Here is a 19,064-nt window from a genome sequence, read left to right on the forward strand (position 1 = left end):
TTTATACACGGAATTAAGGCGGAAGGAAATCGAAATAGCTTATCTTTGTTTTTATTGCAAAAAGCTGGCCTGGAATTGAGCATTATAAAGATACAAACGGATGAGAGATATCTAATCTGAGGAGAAAATTTTTGATTTATATGAACTTTTGAGTATTATATGTCTGGGACTATTTTTTCTGGTCTACTTCATTTTGACGAATCTGCTTGTTCTTTATGCCACTAACTATTTGGATGCTGTGAACTAAATTTGTTTTGCATTCTTGGACACATAAGAGATAAGGCAGTTTGTGCTGTCTACATTATGATGTCATCAGGTTTGGAATATTAACTCGTTTGTTGCTGGAAAAAGAAATAAATTGCTCTTTGCTTGGGATAGTGCTATATTGGAAATTGAAGGGTTTTTTTTCTTCTTGGTTTTAAAAATGACAATTAAGAAAGTGGCTGAGACCCTGGAAGTAAATATGTTTCAGAAAATAATGGATGAGATTGAGATAACGAAACAAAAACTGAGACTTGGCAAACAAGAGATGAAAATTGAATTTGGCAAAATGAAGCAGGAGCTGAAAGAAATAGGGGATTTTATGAGAGAGGAGGTTGATGAGATCAAAGATATAACTAGACAAGCAATAGAAGAAGAAAGAAAAATTAAAGGGAAGATGCAAGTCCTGGAGATTGGAACAGATATATCAAATGTGGAACTGGAAAAAGATTTGGAGTTTATGGACCTGAGAGATAAAGATTACTGTTTGGAATTCAGCGTTGTCCCTGAAGAAATTGATGAAGATATCAGAGATAAAGCTATCAATGTTTCGATAAAATTTCTGGACTGGAATGATGTGATGGAGCTTGAAATAGAGAAAATCTATAGAATTAATTACAGATATGTGACAATGGAAAAACTCTCAGGAGATGCGCTAGTGCATTTCGTAAAAAAGAGGAACAGTGATATGACTTTACAACAACATTTCAGTAACACATTCAGAATTGATGGCAAGGAAATATTTGTGAGGAAGGAAATTCCCATCAGACTCTTATTATATGACTATGACTATGACAGCAAGATCATTATGGATGCAAGGATGGAAGATGGAAGATGGAATTAACACTGATAATGGAAGAATGGCTATTGAAACTATTGGACCTAGCAGACTTGATGAGATGGATTAATCGACATGTTTATTTGGAGAAAAATCGATGGATATATTTCTCAAGGACTGAAAACCTCTCTTTGACTTTTTGCGGAAAGAATAAAGTGATGTTAATGAGATTTGATGATTAACTAAGATAACTACTGGAGGAAAGTGATTTTGTAATATATTAAGAGACAGGTTTGTTATATACTATAGACCTATAACTGATATGCGACAAATCGGAAGTCAACATTTTATTTTATTGTATTAGTTATTAATTTGTTTTTTTTGTTTTGTTGTGTTTTTTGAAACTTTGAATAAAAATTAATGATAAAAAAATAACAACTCTGTGAGGTAGGTTAGGCCAAGAGACAGTGACTAGCTCAAGGTCACCCAGTGAACTTCATGGCCAAGTGGAGATTTGAAGCCTGGTCTGCCAGGTCCCAGTCCGACACTCTAACCACTAAATCACAATGGCTCTCCTATGGTCTTATGTCAGGGATGTGGCCAGGAGATGTTAGACTACATCATTCATTATTCCTGTCCATTAATCATGCTGGCTGGGCTTATGTGAGTTGGAGTCAAATAACAGCTAGAAGGCCACATCCTTCTCTTACGGTATGGTCTTGAATGTTGTCATATTGGAAGGACAAATCATGAGATCAGTGGTAGAAATGATTCTTTCATTTCAAAGGGGAAGTGTGTAGGCTACTAAAATGACAGAATCGTTTCTTCAGTTGTTGCTAGAACCTTATTAGAGTTGCATTTTTATTTCTCCATTGTGTGAGGGGTTTTTCTCCCCTCTTGGCAGCTAATGTATTATCGGTGTGGCCTGACATACAGTAACATCTGCGTCTAGGCTACATGGATAGTTGCCTGATATCCTTGAGGCATTGTGCAGGAGCACCAGGACATCATCCCCTATATCTGCATTGGTTAAAAGATGTGAAACACCCCTTCAATATTTTATGAACTAGGATTGCCAGGCTCAGGACCTGAGACTGATCCTGTGTCTTTAGGAGAAGAGAAAGTCAGCCAAGTGCAGGTGTTCTTACAACACTATAATGGGCAAAACCACACGGTGGAATTCTCCCTGAACAACTTTTAAAGATACAGAAGACCTCTTGGTATCCAGGCCCAGCCTCCAAGAGGTCTTCTGTATCTTTAAAAGGTGTGCAGGGGGAAGGGAGAATTCCACTGTGTGGTTTTGCCCATTACAGTGTTGCAAGAACACCTGCACTTGGCTGACTTTCTCTTCTTCTAAAGATACAGGATCAGTCTCAGGCCCTGAACCTGGCAACCCTATTTATGACCCATTTGCATCTACCTGCTTAAACAGCAGTAGCTGGGGGTGCTGTATTGCAGAGGTTCTGCTCCTACCTGCAGGGCCACTACCAGACAGGAGTACTAGGATATTGTTGCTCAGCTCCATTCTGTCTCTTATGCTATTTAACATCTATATGAAACCAAACCATTGGGAGTTGCCATCCAAGGATTTGGGGCACTGTATCATTTGTTTTCTGATGACATGAATCTCTATCTCTCCATTCCATCTGAATCAGGAGAGGCTGTAAAGGTGATGGACTAGTGTCTGGAGGCAGTGATGGGCTGGATGGCAGCCAATAAACTGAGGCTGAATCCTGATAAGACTGAAGTGCTGTGGGCGGGTGCTTCCTGTCTCTGGGAAATGAAGTAAATGGCCTGTTCTGGGATGGGTTATGCTTCCCCTGGAGCAGGCTTGTAGTCTGGATACCAGCTTGTCACTAGAGTCCCAAGTGGCTTCTGTGGATAGGAGTGCTTATGCTCAGATAAGGTAGATTTATCAGATACAGGTGTTCTTGGACTGGGATAGCCTGGCCTCAGTTGTCCAAATTCTGGAAACTTCCTGTCTGGACTACTAGAATTGGCTGTATGTGGGGCTGCCATTCAAGAGAGTCCAGAGGCTGCAGCAAGTGCAGAATGTGGCTGCTAGGCTGGTAAGTGGAGTAGCCTGATGGGACCATGTGTCACCATCCTGAAAGTGCTGCACTGGCTGCCAGTGAGCTACTGGGCCCAACTCATGGTGTTAATACTAGCATATAATGCCTTAAATGGCTTGGTACCCAAGTAGCTAAAAAAAATACTTTCCCCAGTGTCAACCATCCTGAACCCTACGATCAAGAGATGAGGCTTTGTTGGTGGTGCCACTGCTGGGGGCTACCCAGTTGGTGCTGACCTATGACAGGGCCTTTTCAGTGGCAGCTCCCCATTTTTGTATTGCCCTCCCCAGTGAGGTGCATCTGTCTCTGTCACTGTTGACTTTCAGGAGAAATTTAAAAACATTCCTGCTTACCAAGGCATTTGATGGCTGAAGGGACTGTTCCTGGCAACCTGGAGATCACTGGATCAAAGAATGTTTTTAAGTGTAATTGTATTTTAAAATGCTTTTAACTGTTTTTAGAATGCTTTTCTTTTTGCTGTTAAATTGTTTTATTGATATGTTTGCTGCCCTGGGCTCCTTCAGGGGAAAAGGCAAGATATAAATTCAACAAATAAATAACGTCAGCAATAAAGTACTGTTGTTCGGTATTGTCCACACTGCTGAGTGGGGAATAAACTATGCCTTCCCACTATAGTGCAGCAGTGAGGAACCTCCAGCCTTCAGGCTTAATTAGGCACACCAGGCCCCATTTGACCAGTGAGGCCATTTCAGTCAAGCCATGTTCACCTGCTGTATATCTGATGCCATAGATATGTAGAACAGGTAAAGAAGTAGGTGGGCTAAAAGGACGTTTGCAGGTACCACAAATCAGCTGATTGTTGGCACTTGCAAACTGCGTGGGCAAGGGAAAATGGATCACCTGACATCATTGTGATGTCAGATGACTGACTGGTGTATGACCCTTCCCACCTGTCACACTTGGCCCACAGTGGGGGTGGAGGAGATAAGGGTTCAGCCACTGGTTGGATTCAGTTCACCTCTTCTGCTTTAATACATCTGCACCTACTGAGGTCAAGTACTTTACTGCCAAAGTTACTGCTGGAATCAAGTGCTGCTGTATGAGAGGGCATTTGCAATATACCCACATCTCTGGGGAGTATTGAATCCTAGAAGAAGGAGGGCATTCTTTTCAAGCAATAAACGCTGAAGATGTAGGTCCTTTTTGTAAAGATAGATTCTTTTTCTTTCTGACTCTGACAGTGAAGTATTGGAGGAGGAGTGACGAAGCCGGGGTGCTGGTCAGTGATTAAGATCAAATCACATTCTTTAAACCAGAGGATTTAAAATTAGGTAGAGATGAGATTTCACACATGCACTAAATATTAACCATAATTTAAGAATTGAAGTTTAACTTTTAAAAAAATGTTAAATATTTTCAGATCCTGCTTTACTTAACCTTTGAGGGCTCCTGGGCTCCTGCTAGGGAGAAGGGTGGGATATAAATAAAATAATAAATAAATAAATACTTGAAGAAAAACTATACCTTACGCCGTGTTGTTGTTTGTTTTTGTTAATCTTACTAAAGCATTCTCTTTTTTAGACCTGAAAAGCAGTTTATAAATATTTTAAATATGCCAGTATAACAATATTGCTAAAGCTAATCAGGCCCAGATCTGGTTAATGCCTGGATGGGAGAAAAGTTGGCAACATCATGTATACCACCCTGAGTTCCTTGGAAGATGAGAGGTGGAATATAAATAAAATAAATGTGTCAATTTGCCAAATTTAATGCTGTTATCACTCTTCTTATGTACAAATTAGCAATGCTCATGACTGAAAATATTCACAGTATAATCATATGAGAAGACTATAATTTAAAGTATTGCAACAAGCAAATCCAAATTATGAGAAGGCTCTTGAGAACTGTTTCTCCAAATTTAGTTCTGTTAGTACCACAATACTGAATATTCTTTCCATTTAAAACTGATCCATGGAAATATACCAAGAGGCACTGGGTAACTTTACTATTCCCTTTATAACAATGAAGGATGCTTCATTATAGACATCATGTGAAATGTATTTTGAATGCATTGAAGAACATAAGAAACTGTACTGGATCAGACCAAAGGCAAATCTAGTCCAGTATTCTGTTCTCTCAGTGGCCATACAGATGCCTATGGGAAGCCCACAAGCATGAGCCTTCCCCCAATGTGCACTTTGAAAGATCCTTGCATGCTCTATCCGAAAGTAAAATACTCTTGTTGCCTGTTCCCCCCCCCCAAATCTGCCCTTATTTCTGTCCAGTATGATACAGTACCACACCTGCAGCCCTGTGGGCTGGAAACAGAGACTCAGTGCCAAGAATGTGGCACAGTTTCGTACATTTTTTGTCTGGTAAAACACGTGAGCAATTTTCCATTCGCCTTTAATGTGACTTGTCTTCAGCTTTCGACACCATTGATCATCCTGCTCTTGAGTTTCGGCTGATAATGTGCTTTCTTAGTTTTCTTCTTATCTTTCTGACTGCTCTCTTTGTTTATGGTGATCCTTATTTCTTCTCTCCCCTCATCCTGCTTTTCAGTTGAATTTCCTCAAGGATCTATTCTTGACTGCTCTGTTAAGGTGTTGGACTATGACCTGGGAGACCAGGGTTCAAATCCCCACATAGCCATGAAGCTCACTGGGTGACCTTGGGCCGGTCACTGCCTCTCAGCCTCATGAAAACCCTATTCATAGGGTCGCCATAAGTCGGAATTGACTTGAAGGCAGTACATTTACATTTTCCTCTTAGTCCTATTATTTATTTATTTATGAGCATCCATTACCCATTCCAAGTCATCCATTTGCAACTCCACTTGTCTTCTTTGTGATCCATCTTCATCTCCTCTTCCTAAGATTTCTGATTGTCTTTTTGTTATATTCTGACCAGATTATCTTGCTACTAGTAGTAGTAGAATTTATATCCCACCCTTCCTCCAGAAGGAGGCCAGGGCAGCAAACACATCAACAAAACATTTTTTGAAAAAGCATTCTAGAACAAACCAGGGGTGGGGAACTGGTGGCCCTTCAGAGATATTGCTGGACTACAACTTCCATTGTCCCTGACCATTGGCCAGGCTGGCTGTGACTGATCCAACAGCTGGAATCCAACAGCAGCTGGAGAGCTACAGGGTCCCCATCCTGCCTTAAGCTAAGTATCTCTTATCCTGATAGTTTTGTTTGTATCCCTCAAAGGGACAAAAAAAGTTTTTTTCAAAACTTTCCCCCCCCATCATAATTATCTTCATTTCAGTTATGTCATAAATACATAAGAACAGAAGAAGAGCCTGCTGGATCAGGCCAATGGCCCATCTAGTCCAACATTCTGTTCTCACAGTGGCCAACCAGGTGCCTATGGGAACCACGCAAGCAGGACCAGAGCTCAACAATATTCTCCCCTCTTGCACTTTTCAGCCTGTTACTGTTTTATAGATAATTCATTTTAAAAACACTTATGAAATACTGATAGGAAAATAAAGCTAAACAGCTAAAACTGAGCTGTTGCCCTGTCTTTTTCCCTCTTTGTTCATATTGCCTACCTTTTCTCTGGCCGTATTATTCCTAAACCCCAACAATTCTTCTTTTCAATATACTTTCCCCACACTGCTATTAAGGAGAACTAGCACTTCTTCAACCACACACACACAAAAAAAACCCCTCTCTCTCTCTCACTTACTCTCACTCACTCTCTCTCTCACACACACACACACCTCAGATGTACAAATCTTCAATGGATTCTGGCTTTCGGCCAACTAAGGGGCATTTCCAAAGAGAGTCTGCTTTGCCCAGTAGCACAGATGCAAAAGAGAAATGGCATTTGCAACACCAACCATGAGGTCAATGGGGACTGTGTTTTCCAGAATAGTTTGTGTCAGGGTGGGTGGGCCATCGAGGGAAGTGCAGGCAACTATAATCAGGAGAAGCCTAAAAGCATGGAGAAGATGTCTGAAAACATGGCATAGGCAGCTGTTAAGCAGGCAGTGTGTAGAAAGCAGTCCAAGCTGAAAGCAGCCCAAACAAATGCAAAAGAGAATCACCATGAATAAATGAGAATAAAAGGAGTTGGGGTTCATAATGAAGCAGAGTTTGACACCAAAGTGTGACTGACACAAAAGGGGTGAAGATATTAGCAAGATGTGTACTGAGGATGCATTCATTTAAAAATGAGATTCCACCCACCCACCCCATATTTGAGAGGGTCACAGCAAAGGTGGGCAACCCTCCCATGGTGACACTTCCTAGATTGAGAGGTAGGGGGCAGCAGAGTTTGAAAGTGCATAAGAAAGAAAGAGCCAGGAAAGCGTAAAAGCTCTTGCCTCTTAGACCTCCAAGCCCAGCACTACAAGCTATATGGCTTCTGATGCCTCAGCATCCACCACTTGAGGCAGACGACTTACTCTGCCTAATGCTAGAGCAGGTCCTGTAACTGAGCTGACACCTGCTCAGGCACTTAGTTACTATTCTCTCTTTGTTGCTTCTGTTTTGGTCCTTATGCCTCATCCAACCATCTTGAGAAGCTTTGACAAAAATGTAGGGTTAAAAAAGTTACAGCTTGTTTGAATGAGCTTTTATTAGAAACATATAATGGAATTAATATATATAATTAACTTAATGGTCCTAAGTTAGTTCAATGGGTCTATTCTGCGGAGGACTAACAGTGATACAGCACTTGGGGTTCAAAAAGTTATAACAACTATAATCTGACTTGACAATGTGAAAACCAAATGCAGGTCATTTTACCTGTGGTTAGTTCCTTGTTTTTACTTCCCTTTTTCTTCTTCCTTATGTCCCATTTTTACCCTTAGGATTGTTGCAGAGTAGCAAAATTAGGCACTTGAGCATCTGAGTGAGCTTTGTGTGTTTGAATCTTTGCTAAAGATTACACCTTCCCTGGAATTAGTCAGACTGAGACTTTAAGCTTTAAAATACGAAATAACTACTTTATTCTTGAAGTACATACTTGATAGGAAAGAATTCTACATCTAGCTAACTAGCTAAGTTGGAGACGCAAACACTAAACCTAGTGTTTGCCCTCATGCTGTGAGGAGAGAGACAAAGCGAAGATGTCTGCTCTCCCTCTCAAGAGAACAAAGAAGAAGCCGGAAGATGTGATCAACATTCTGAGAATATCAGTCTAACAGGAAGGATCGGCAGGAGATCAAAGGATAGGTATAGCCTAGCAATCAGGAGGTCTCCTCTCTATCTACCCTTTTTAACCCCACACAGCCCCAACCCACCAGTTTGAGTTGAACCACATATTCCAACAAGGATTTGGATGTGGCTTTAAGCCACAGATATGTGTCATGAATGATGTGGGTAAATAAATATCCCTCAAACCAAGTACACAGTAGGCATGATGTTATTTTCATGTTTCAGGAAATCTAAACTATTTTTTAAAATTGTATTTATGCTTCACCATTTCTCCCAGGAGCTCAGGGTGGTGTACATGATCCTCCCCTCCCCTTATATCTTATACCAACCCTGTGAGGTAGGTTAGGCTGAGAGGTAGTGACTGGCTCAAGATCACCTAGTGAGCTTTGTGACTGGGTGTGAATTTGAATCCTGGTCTTCCAGGTCCTACTCCGATACTGCTAACCACTACACCACAATGACTCTGGCCACATCTGCACTTTACATTTACAACACTATGGGCTCGTCCAAACTGACCTGGATAATCCACATTTTGCATATTCGCTTTGTCATTTGAGAGTCCCCACTTTGCCTGTTTGTTCGCCCTTTCCTAATGTAAAAAAACACGCTTCTTTCGCACCCGCACACGCGGCGGGAAGACCCTACATTCTCACTTTTTCCCAGCTCCGCCTCTAAAACCACCCCCTATCACCCAATTGGTCCGCAAAGGAGTACAATAACGCGCATGCGCTGGAATGTAGGAGCGTGAAAGTTCGAATCTGTAATGGAGATTACAGATCTCCATTAATGGAGTTCACTGATTTTTTTGGCTCTTGTACAGCACCAGTTACTGAAACATGCTGCGCCTGCTGAGCATGGGAGGGGTGAGGAGGGATAGAATGTGCCTGCGCAGAGCGTGAGAATTGTGCCTGGAGGGTGGTTTTGACAGCGGCGGCAGCAAGCAAGCTCAGCACACAGCCGCTTGAGCAGCAGCACCAGCAGCACCAGCGAGAGAGGGGAATATTACGCTGCAGTTACCTTAATGTATGGTGTGTGTGCGGGCGTGTGTGTGAGACATATATACAGCAAAGGAGGTAATGTTATACATAACACCCCTGCCTCTTGTTTGCTTGCATTTGCGATATATCACTAAACCAAATGTACGTGGTTTAGCCTTTTTGCATATTAAACTTTCTGGGGGCAATTTCACAGCAGAAGCAGCAGCAAGCAAGCACGATCTGGTGCCTGCTCTAGATCTCCAAGTTGGACTCTGCTCCAGCACAGCAGCGCTTGGCGGCTCTCCTCGTCTTCCACCACATGTCAGTTCCCCTCCCCGCCTCCTTGACAGCACTTTTTGGACGCAGCTCCTTTCAGCCATTCTGTCATTTCGTCCCAGAACTACACAGCTCTTTGTGCAGCTGCAAAATTGCATTCGGAGGAGGGAGAAAGAGGGGTACCCCAGAATGCCACCCCCTCCCATCGTGGTCATAATCGCCACCCCCACTTTATTTTAAGGGTGTTTGGCGGGCGAGCGTGCACGTGCCTCTGTTTTCCCGTGTTCCAAAGAACAAGTTGTTCTGTATCGGCGGACCTGAAACACCACCCCATTGCTCTGATTGGTTCCGTTTTCCCAGGCTTTCCCCGGTCATTTGCACACATGCGCAAAACTGGAAATACATGATTGGCTGGGAATGAGGAAAGGGGTATGGGGAAACGCCCATGGAATGCCTCCAGCTGTAAAGTCCGCGGTATTGCATCCAAGCCCCTTCAGGTTCAGCGGATGATTCCTGAATTAAAAAAGCATATCACATTTTTTGCGATACTGCAAATCCAGTTTTAACTGCGCAAAAATGCACAAAAGCAGACGGCGTCATATGGACCACCGAAAATAAATGGCTACACAAAGCGATCATGTCGCACATTATACAGTCGTTTGGACGAGCCCTATTATACCACTTTAATAGTCATGGCTTCCCCCCAAAACTCCTAGGAACTATGGTTTGTTAAGGGTGCTGAGAGAAGACCCCAATTCCCCTCACAGAGCTACAATTCTCAGAGTGGTTTAACAGTCAATCCCTCTTCCCAGGGAACTCTGAGGGGTTAATAGGGGTCTCCAAACAGTTCTCAGCATCCTTCACAAACTGCAGTTCTCAGGATGCTTTGAGGGAAGCCATGACTGTTTAAAATAGTATAATAGATGTATGGTGTGGATGTGGCCTCTCAAACTATCCTTCCAATAACATGTTGGGAAGGTGAGAAGATTTAGAAACCTTGAAGATACAGGACTCTAAATTGTACGGGGAGCCTCTACAAGTAGAGAAGGCTCCCCGTTGCAGACACTCAACCCTCCAATGTATAAAGGGCAGCAAGATCAACAATGGAGGGGGCAGAGCTAACGTGCACAAATTGCTTTGTCTTTGCTATTTTTGTTGTTGTTATGTGCCTTCAAGTCGATTACGATTGCTATTTTTAGGTTACTTTTTATTTTCATTTGCTGCTGGGCTGTCTTTATTCTTTTTGATAATAATTTGTGTTGGTTCTTTGTTTTATTATACTTGTTTTGAGATTGTCTTATTGATTATATTGTATTTGCATTTGACCTTCAGGTGCTGTTACCCTCAATTTCATGATAATACTGTGGTCTCCACTTTTTTTCCTTTCAGCTCTGATTCTTACAGTGGCATCCAATGCTGTGATTAGCCTGAGTGCATCAGAGATTACATGCCTTTTGATCAAGCAAAACAGTACATCAAGATTGTCAGAACCTTCACCTTCACATGAGGTAAAAAGGATATGAACCTTTGTGGTCTTTTAAGATCAGCATCAAGGACCTTGCTCTCGATAACACCACCTTCAGAAGGGAGGTACATAGCAACCTTTTTGGTTGTGGCACCCCATTTGCCAAATTCTTTCCCCAGAGAGACTCAGGTAGTACTGGTTTCACTAGTTTTTTGGGCCAAATGAAGACTGTTACATGTTCCTACGTTTTTGATCAATTATATATTGTATTCTTGCTAGTTCTCTGCTTTTATTGCATCTTTTACTTTTGTTTTATTATGGTGGTGTTTTTTAAAAAAGATTTGATTGTTGTAATATTAGGTTAATTGTCAAATACTTAAAAAAAATTATTGGACACCTGGTGTACTTTTGCTGAAAGACAAATCGGGGTGAGAAATCTTTTTAAGTGTGCAAGGGTTTTAAGTGCCAACCCTCGAAGGGTCATATGTATATCTTCATGCTGGGATTCTTGTGCATGATTCTTCTTTGGTCATGATTTCATGCACACCTCTGGAGAAGAACAAAAGGGTTGACTGATCTCATTTACTATAAGTGCATGCTCTTCTCCTTGTGCTCCATCCAACATTGTTCAGGAGGGTTCCCTGACCCACCAGAGAACCTTTGGGGGATGTTGTTGCAGGTGGTTTCAGGGGAAATTTCCCTTCCATAGGTTTCCCTAAGTTAGCTTATCTTAGGATCCAAAATTGACTACCAAGAACTACATTGCTAGATGAGACCAAATATCCACCAAGTTCAGATTCAGTGACTGGTCAGATGCCTGGAGAACCTTATATTCTGCACCTAAAGGTGATGGCCACTCACTGTCCTCTTCAGAGGTATACTGTCTCTGAACTAGGGATGTCCTAGAATTCTGCTCAATTCAGATTTGATACCAAATTTTCCATTAATCCGCTTATTCTCTATTGCTGTGGTTCAGATTTTTATGTAGTGATGTTTCAAGGCTATTTTCAAAAATGGATTTTTTTAAAAAAAAATATCTGCCTCTAAAATATCAGTATTAAGAACAATAATTTTATCAATATTTCCTTTCATGTACTGAAGTTTCCTTTCAAAATATCAACAGTTCCTTTTAATCAATGTTTCCTTTGAAAATATCAATATTAATATCAATATTTTGAGAGGGGAAAATACAGATTGGTAAAAGCAGCGGCTAGTGGACAAAGAACAAACTCAGATTGATACCAGCCTGTTAGATTGATGGTATGCTTTCAAACCAGCACCTGCCAATGGATCCCATCCCTGCTGTAAACATGAGGGACCACCAATACTTGCTGAAAGAGACATACTATACATAAGGTTAAAAATGGGGTTTGGTATTGTATTATGTATATATAGCAGCCCCTGTGGTTACCTTACATTAGGTCAGATTATTAGCACATCCAGCTCAGTATTGTGTTCTCTGGCAGTGGCTTGCCAAGGTTGGAGCCAGATGTCTTTCCTGACCTTGCTGCCTGAGATTCTTTTAATTTAAGATTAGGAAACCTTTTGCCTTCCAGCCGTTGCTTGACTCTAACTCCCCATTGGACCCAGCCAGCATGGCCAAGGGTCAGGGATGATGGGAGCTGTAGTCCACCAATATCTGGAGGGCCACAGGTTCCCCACTGCTGTTTTAACTGAAGATGCCAGGACTGACCCTGCATGCAAAATGTGTACTCTGTCATTGGCCCTCCCCAGTTACATGTATAGCTCTTAGTATTTATTGATATTAAAAGAAAAAATCTTCAATAGTCCAATGGAGTAAAATATCTGTTTCTTCCTCCTGCAATGCAGACCCAAGATAAGGTTGAAGACCTTGGGTGTTTCCTGTATTCTCAAAGCACCAAGAATATCTATGAAACAGCAGAAGAAGTAGTAGTTGGTGTTCTTGAAAATGTTGAAATAAAAGCAATAGTAAATATTTCAGAGAACATCACCTGCCTTTGGTTTTTTGAAGAGACCCAGACTGAATGCAATTCCTCTCTGGATTCGGAGAACCGGTAAGGAAAGGAATAGATCTAACTATTATTATTTTTAAATCCTTTCTGATTCAAGAAAGTGCTGACAGCATAAGCATGTGGAAGAAGATTATGGGTGGTGTCCAGTACACTAGTTCCATTCGCACAAGGATTTCCGTTTGTGCAATGGAACTTCCCTCTCCTGTCTCTGTGTGTGCCTTGTGCCCTCCCTGAATTTCCTCTCGAGGGTTGGGGGAACCCTTAGAACAGATTTAGGAGGCACACAGGGGGCACGCATCGAGAAGAGAGGGAGGGGAAGTTCCACTGTGCAGCCAAAAGTCCTTGTGTTGATCAATGAGTGTGTTAAATATTGCCCTATGTAGAGATGGAAAGATATGTCAATTTTGGTTCTCTCAGTTTCTCATTTTTCCAATGTTAAATTCAGTTCTCTACATTTCTGCAGCAATCTGCGAATTCTTTTTTTTTTAAATACTCATGAAAATTCTCCACCATTTAAATGCAGATTTCTCCAAATAAACACATTTTTGTAGGCAGTGTTGACAAAGGAACACATTTGTGCAAGCCATTTCTCATCACATCATGCCTTTTTGCCTGTTATTTTCATTCATATATTCATATTTATGCACACTTTCCCCTAATACATGCATTTTTGTAAATATTGTATAGTTGGCAAACTGCATCCCAAAATTCTAATAAATGTGAATTTTGAAGGATGACTGTGTTTTGATTCTCATACTGTTTTGGAAACTTTGAATTTGATAAATTCTGCTTGAAATGTATTTATTTATTATTTGTTTTATATCCCGCCCTTCCTCCCAACAGGAGCCCAGGGCGGCATGTGAACTGAATCAAAATTCTCACCCATCCCTAGCCTTATGTGAGCAGCTAGAGCTTTAAGTGTAGTTTTTGTCTTATCAGTTCTCACTGCTGAAGAGGCAAATCACTTTAAAACTGAACAGTGGCTTGCCTCTCCAGCAGAAGGAACAGCTAACAAAAAATTACAAGTACAGCTTCTACTGAGTATACAGTTCTTTCATATACTTGTATGTCCCTTCTTCAGAATATAGCTTTAATCTTTAAACCTCCCGATTAAATTCACATCAGTTAAATACAAAGGTATCAGTTTGGGCATATGTTCAGATTCCACCAAAAGGAATTTGTTTCGGTCCCATGGACATGGATAATTTCCTAAGTGACAGAGTAAGGGCTGAATTAAAGGAAATGAGATCCCTATACTAAGCCACTCTTTCTGATCTGCTGGCGGTCAGAGATGACAGATGGGATGCACATAGCTGCAAGCACACATTCGAAACATGCTGCCATGTCATCCTATCCACTTTGTAATATTTAGCCATAGTTTAGAAGTATGGTCTCTCTTGTGATGAGGTAGCAGCCATCACATTTTGAACTGCAAGGGGACTTAAAAGGACCCACTGCAAGAAAGTACATTGGCAAACTTCCAGGGAAATGAAGCAGACAATAGGAACGTGGCAACATGGGGAGCTGCCTTATTCTGAGTTAGACCATTGGTCCATCTACATAGTATTGTCTGCACTGACTGGCAGTGGCCCTCCAGGGTTTCAGACGGAGTATCTCTCTGTCCTTCCTGGAGATGGTGGGAATGAACCTGGGGCCTTCTGCATGCAAAGCAGATGCTCTACCATTGAGCTCTGGCCCTTCCCCAGTTTGGCTATGGCAGGTGTTCCCAATTTGTGGTCCATGGACCACCAGTGTTCCACAAGCTTCATCCAGATGGTCTGCAGCATGTCCATATTAAATATTCATATTGATTTTAACTGACCCTAGCCATCTTGTAACCTTTTTCCCCCTCTCTTGGAACTTCATAATCTTATGTCTTAACAATCTTATCTTATAATATCATGTTTTAACAATTTTATCATGTATTTTCTTATCCCATTTTATTCCTCTGTATATTAGGATAATCTCCTCTTATGAGAGTTTTATGTCTCTATTTTATGCTGGTCATTGGCCGTAACAATAAAGTTTTGATTTTATTTTATTTGACTTTAATTGTATTTTATTGTTTTCTTTTATTTCTTGTACTGTACTGCAATTTGAATTCTGTGGAATGCAAATTGTACTACAATAAAATGCAGTATTTAAGAAATAAAAGAAGCAATAGAAATACAATTAAAATCATACAGCATCTAGCACACAGCACATTACAATTGCTAACAGGCAAAAAAATCATTAAGTGGTCTGCTAAGACCAACAGTAATTTTCAAGTGGTCCGTGTGAAAAAAAAGTTTGGGAACCACTGGGCTAAGGTCTTTCTCCGCAGTGATGCGTATGATGGTTAATGTGGTCCTGGCCACAAGTTTTGCTTGCCTTTTGTTGTTGCTGCTGCCATTAATCATTTTATTCTGCTTCCCTTTATCTTCACATGAAGTGTTTTTTTAAAAAAATTGATGCTTTATTTCCTGTCTCACAGGCATGTAGTTTCAAAGGAGTTTCCAAAAATTAGAGAGACGCAGGCTGGAAATCACACACTGTCCATTAAAACTGAAACTAATAACTACACGGTGACCTTCACATTCTGCATAAGAAGTAAGTATGACACAGATGCAGAGAAATGGTCTGATTGTCACTTGATGAGGGATGGCAGGGCAGGAACAGACACATGTATACCTAACTTTGAAACAGCAAAACATAATGGCTTCTGCTCCCTTGGGGATTTTCCTTGCTTTATTTGAATATCCTGCCCCCCTTTCAATCCAGGTATTGTGTGCTGTTTTTCCCACGTCACTCATTTCATTTCAAGCATGGGCACATCCTCCTTCTCAGGAAAAAGCTCTGAACTGCTTTGGGTCTGTTACTGTTTTCAGCGGTGGCTTGTGGGTTTGGGGGTTTATTTTAAGTATCAACCTGATGTGTCGGTGGTGTTGTGACTCCTCCAAGCTTTCTGTTTTAATCCAGAAGGAAGTTAAAAAAAACTATGTAATGATGTTTGCTCTTTCTGAGAAATAGCAAAGGAGTTGGCTAAATGGGCAGGAGGGTTTAATGCCTGTTTCCAAGGACCTTAATCTACTGGGGGGAAATAGGAATGAGTCCTCGAAGACATCCCATCCTTGCTTTACAGAGAGTGGAGTTGGGATGGGATGGAAACTACTTTTAAGGCTTTAATCTGAAACTATCCCTTCTCACTCGCTCAGTCTTTTTCTTTCTTTCTCATGTAGCATTTTTCTCCAGAAGTTCCACTGTCCAACAGCTTTTGAAAGGGAAATAGTTCAAATCTGTAGTGAAATGTGAAACTGCTACTACAAACTTTTCTAGAACTCCTTTCATGGCAAGACCTTTCATTCCAGGGGGAAAAAGGGGGAGGGAAAGAGAGGTCACATCCACAGCATGCATTTAAAGCACTCATACTCAGTAGTGAAATGGCAAATGAAGGGTCCCCTCGTGATAGTCACACCATACCACCTCACACCCATCTTCCCTTTCCACTTTCTCTTGCTCTCTGTGTTGTCTCTGGGTTCACACTCCACTACAACAGATGTCCCTAGGAGCCAATAATCATGAAAGGGAGTCTGTGTGTTAGCTACTGAGAAGAGTCTCCTTTCACTCTGCTTGGCTCCAACCAGCACAAAAGGACAAGGACGCAAACTTCTCAGTGGCTAAAACACGCTCCCCTTTCATGATTTTTGGCTCATACACAGGGACCTGGCTGGGACCCTGCTCCCCAAAAAGTAAGCGTCTTTGACCCCTGTGACCCTGCATGATTACACTACTGCTCATACCATTTTAACAATCATGGCTTCTCCCAGAGAATCCTGGGAACTGTAGATTGTTGGGGTGCTGGGAATTTTAGCTCTGTGAGAGGTCTCCTAACAAGTCTCAACCCCCTTAACAAACTTCCATTCCCAGGATTATTTGGGGGAAGCCATGAATGGTAAAATGGTATAAGAGTGCTTTAAATGTATGGCATGGATGTGACCAGAAAGAGAGAAAAAATAATATTTTATTAGATCAAAGGGCCATACCTCAGTGGCAGAGCATCTGCCTTGCATGCAGAAGGTCCCAGGTTCAATCCCTGGCATTTGTAAAGGCTGGGAGAGAATCCTGCCTGAAACTCTGGAGAGCCGCTGCCAGTCAGTGTAGACAGTACTGAGCTAGATGGCCCATTGGTCTGACACTGTATAAAGCAGCTTCCCAATGCTCCTATGTTGGGATTTACTCCAAGGGTCAAAATGATCTGTGATGGGAGATCCTTCAACTTTTAAACGTATACACTTAAAACAGCCCCAAGGGACTGTGCTTTTCATCATAGCTGCTGTGCTGAAGGGACAGGTTGACCCAACAGTGTTTCCTGATTTAAATTTCCCCCTGAAGCTGCCGCTGTCTCCCTGGTGGGGGGAATACAAGTATCTGTATTGGGTCTTTATTTCCTCTCTGCACAGCTAGTAGCTACTTTCGGGGTACAGAGATTTAGATAGGGAGCATGAAAGGTAAAGAACCTCTTTTTCCCTAGCACTGCTGCTCTGATCAAAATAAAACAACAGGAAAATATCTGGTTATGGATCTCTAATGTCACACCTGCTTTAGCCCTAAATGTAATAATAATCATTATTATATAATTATAATAATTAGCTCCCCATTTGTATCATAAGAACATAAGAACATAAGAAGAGCCTGCTGGATCAGGCCAGTGGCCCATCTAGTCCAGCATCCTGTTCTCACAGTGGCCAGGTGCCTGGAGGAAGCCCGCAAGCAGGACCCGAGTGCAAGAACACTCTCCCCTCCTGAGGCTTCCGGCAACTGGTTTTCAGAAGCATGCTGCCTCTGACTAGGGTGGCAGAGCACAGCCATCATGGCTAGTAGCCATTGATAGCCCTGTCCTCCATGAATTTGTCTAATCTTCTTTTAAAGCCATCCAAGCTGGTGGCCATTTCCTGCTAGTTGGTGCCATAGCCTTTCTCTGCATTTTGGACAGTTTCTTTTATATATATATATATATGATTCATGCTTCATTAAAAGTCTAATAACAAAATGAAGCAGGGTGGAAAGCTCCTCTAACTATGGGAAAATATGTTTGTATATGGATCTCTCTGCATTTCAAGTTCAGCTGGAGAGCCCCTGTTTTAAATGAAATGGTCCTAAATGGTTCACGTGACACAGGAAGTCAAACTATGGCTTATTGTGACTGCATGAACACGTGGGTTCCTGGAGACAAGAACAAACCATAGGTACAGCTTGTAGTTAGTGAGGAGAGATCTTAAGCACAAGCTCAGGCTGGACAACAAGCTAAGCCAATATTTGACTTAGATCAGTGTGACGCGGTTGTAAAAGACTTTGTACGGTCTCAGCAAGCTGTTGTTTGGCTCACTGTGTTGTGCAAACCAGGTGGTTGCACTCCTGCTGTACACAACTTTAAATGACAGGAGGAACCCCTATTTGTTTCACAAGAGTGATGGATGGATGGATGGATGAGTGGGTGGGTGGACGGACGGACGGACGGACGGATGGAGTTTAAACACTGAGCTGCATGTAATGTAGAAAGTAAGTAAATTTATTACGGTCAAAGACCAGCATATAAATACATAGCATTAAAACAATAGGGTATCATTAAAATTCAAACATCCACAAAACTAAACAAATGCTGATAAAAAGCCAATTATAAAGCCTATATGTGCTATTGATTTATCATTGCTCTCCGGCATATAATGGCTGCTGCACAAAAACTGTGACTTGAGGATTTCGATCAGACAGAAGATACTCCAGATAAAATGCATCATCTCTACCAGGAATTTTTTTTAAAATCGGGGTAACAAGAGAGAATCGGAGATCACGATAAAAAACACAATAGGCATCGGTTAATGTGAGTGGAGTCAGACCCACTGGTGAGAACATCATTTTTAGCCAGAACTTTATTTTGCACATCCATATGTGGGCCTCTATCAAAATTAGCCCTACTTCTAATCACATGATAGGATTGGGGACACAGCTTGGAATACCAAGTATTGATCTCAAAAATTTGGTTTGCACAGTTTCAAAAGGGGCATAGTTGTCATAAGCACATAGCTGTGAACCATACAGCATTTGAGCAACAACTTTAGCAACAAACACCTGA

General features: G+C 41.5%; 1 protein-coding gene across 3 annotated transcripts in view; it reads left to right on the top strand.

Annotated features, from left to right (window-relative positions):
• The window catches only part of FLT3 (fms related receptor tyrosine kinase 3), a 116,776-nt gene that overhangs the window by 13,922 nt on the left and 83,790 nt on the right, over positions 1–19,064 (top strand). For all 3 annotated transcript variants that reach the window (XM_061628502.1, XM_061628503.1, XM_061628504.1), the window contains exons 3-5: positions 10,886–11,004; positions 12,792–12,997; positions 15,429–15,544. In XM_061628502.1, coding sequence (XP_061484486.1) covers positions 10,886–11,004; positions 12,792–12,997; positions 15,429–15,544 — 441 coding nt within the window. The remainder of the gene's footprint in view (positions 1–10,885; positions 11,005–12,791; positions 12,998–15,428; positions 15,545–19,064) is intronic.

This window comes from Rhineura floridana, chromosome 5 (assembly GCF_030035675.1).
Source record: "Rhineura floridana isolate rRhiFlo1 chromosome 5, rRhiFlo1.hap2, whole genome shotgun sequence".
In the NCBI taxonomy this organism is placed as follows: domain Eukaryota; kingdom Metazoa; phylum Chordata; class Lepidosauria; order Squamata; family Rhineuridae; genus Rhineura; species Rhineura floridana.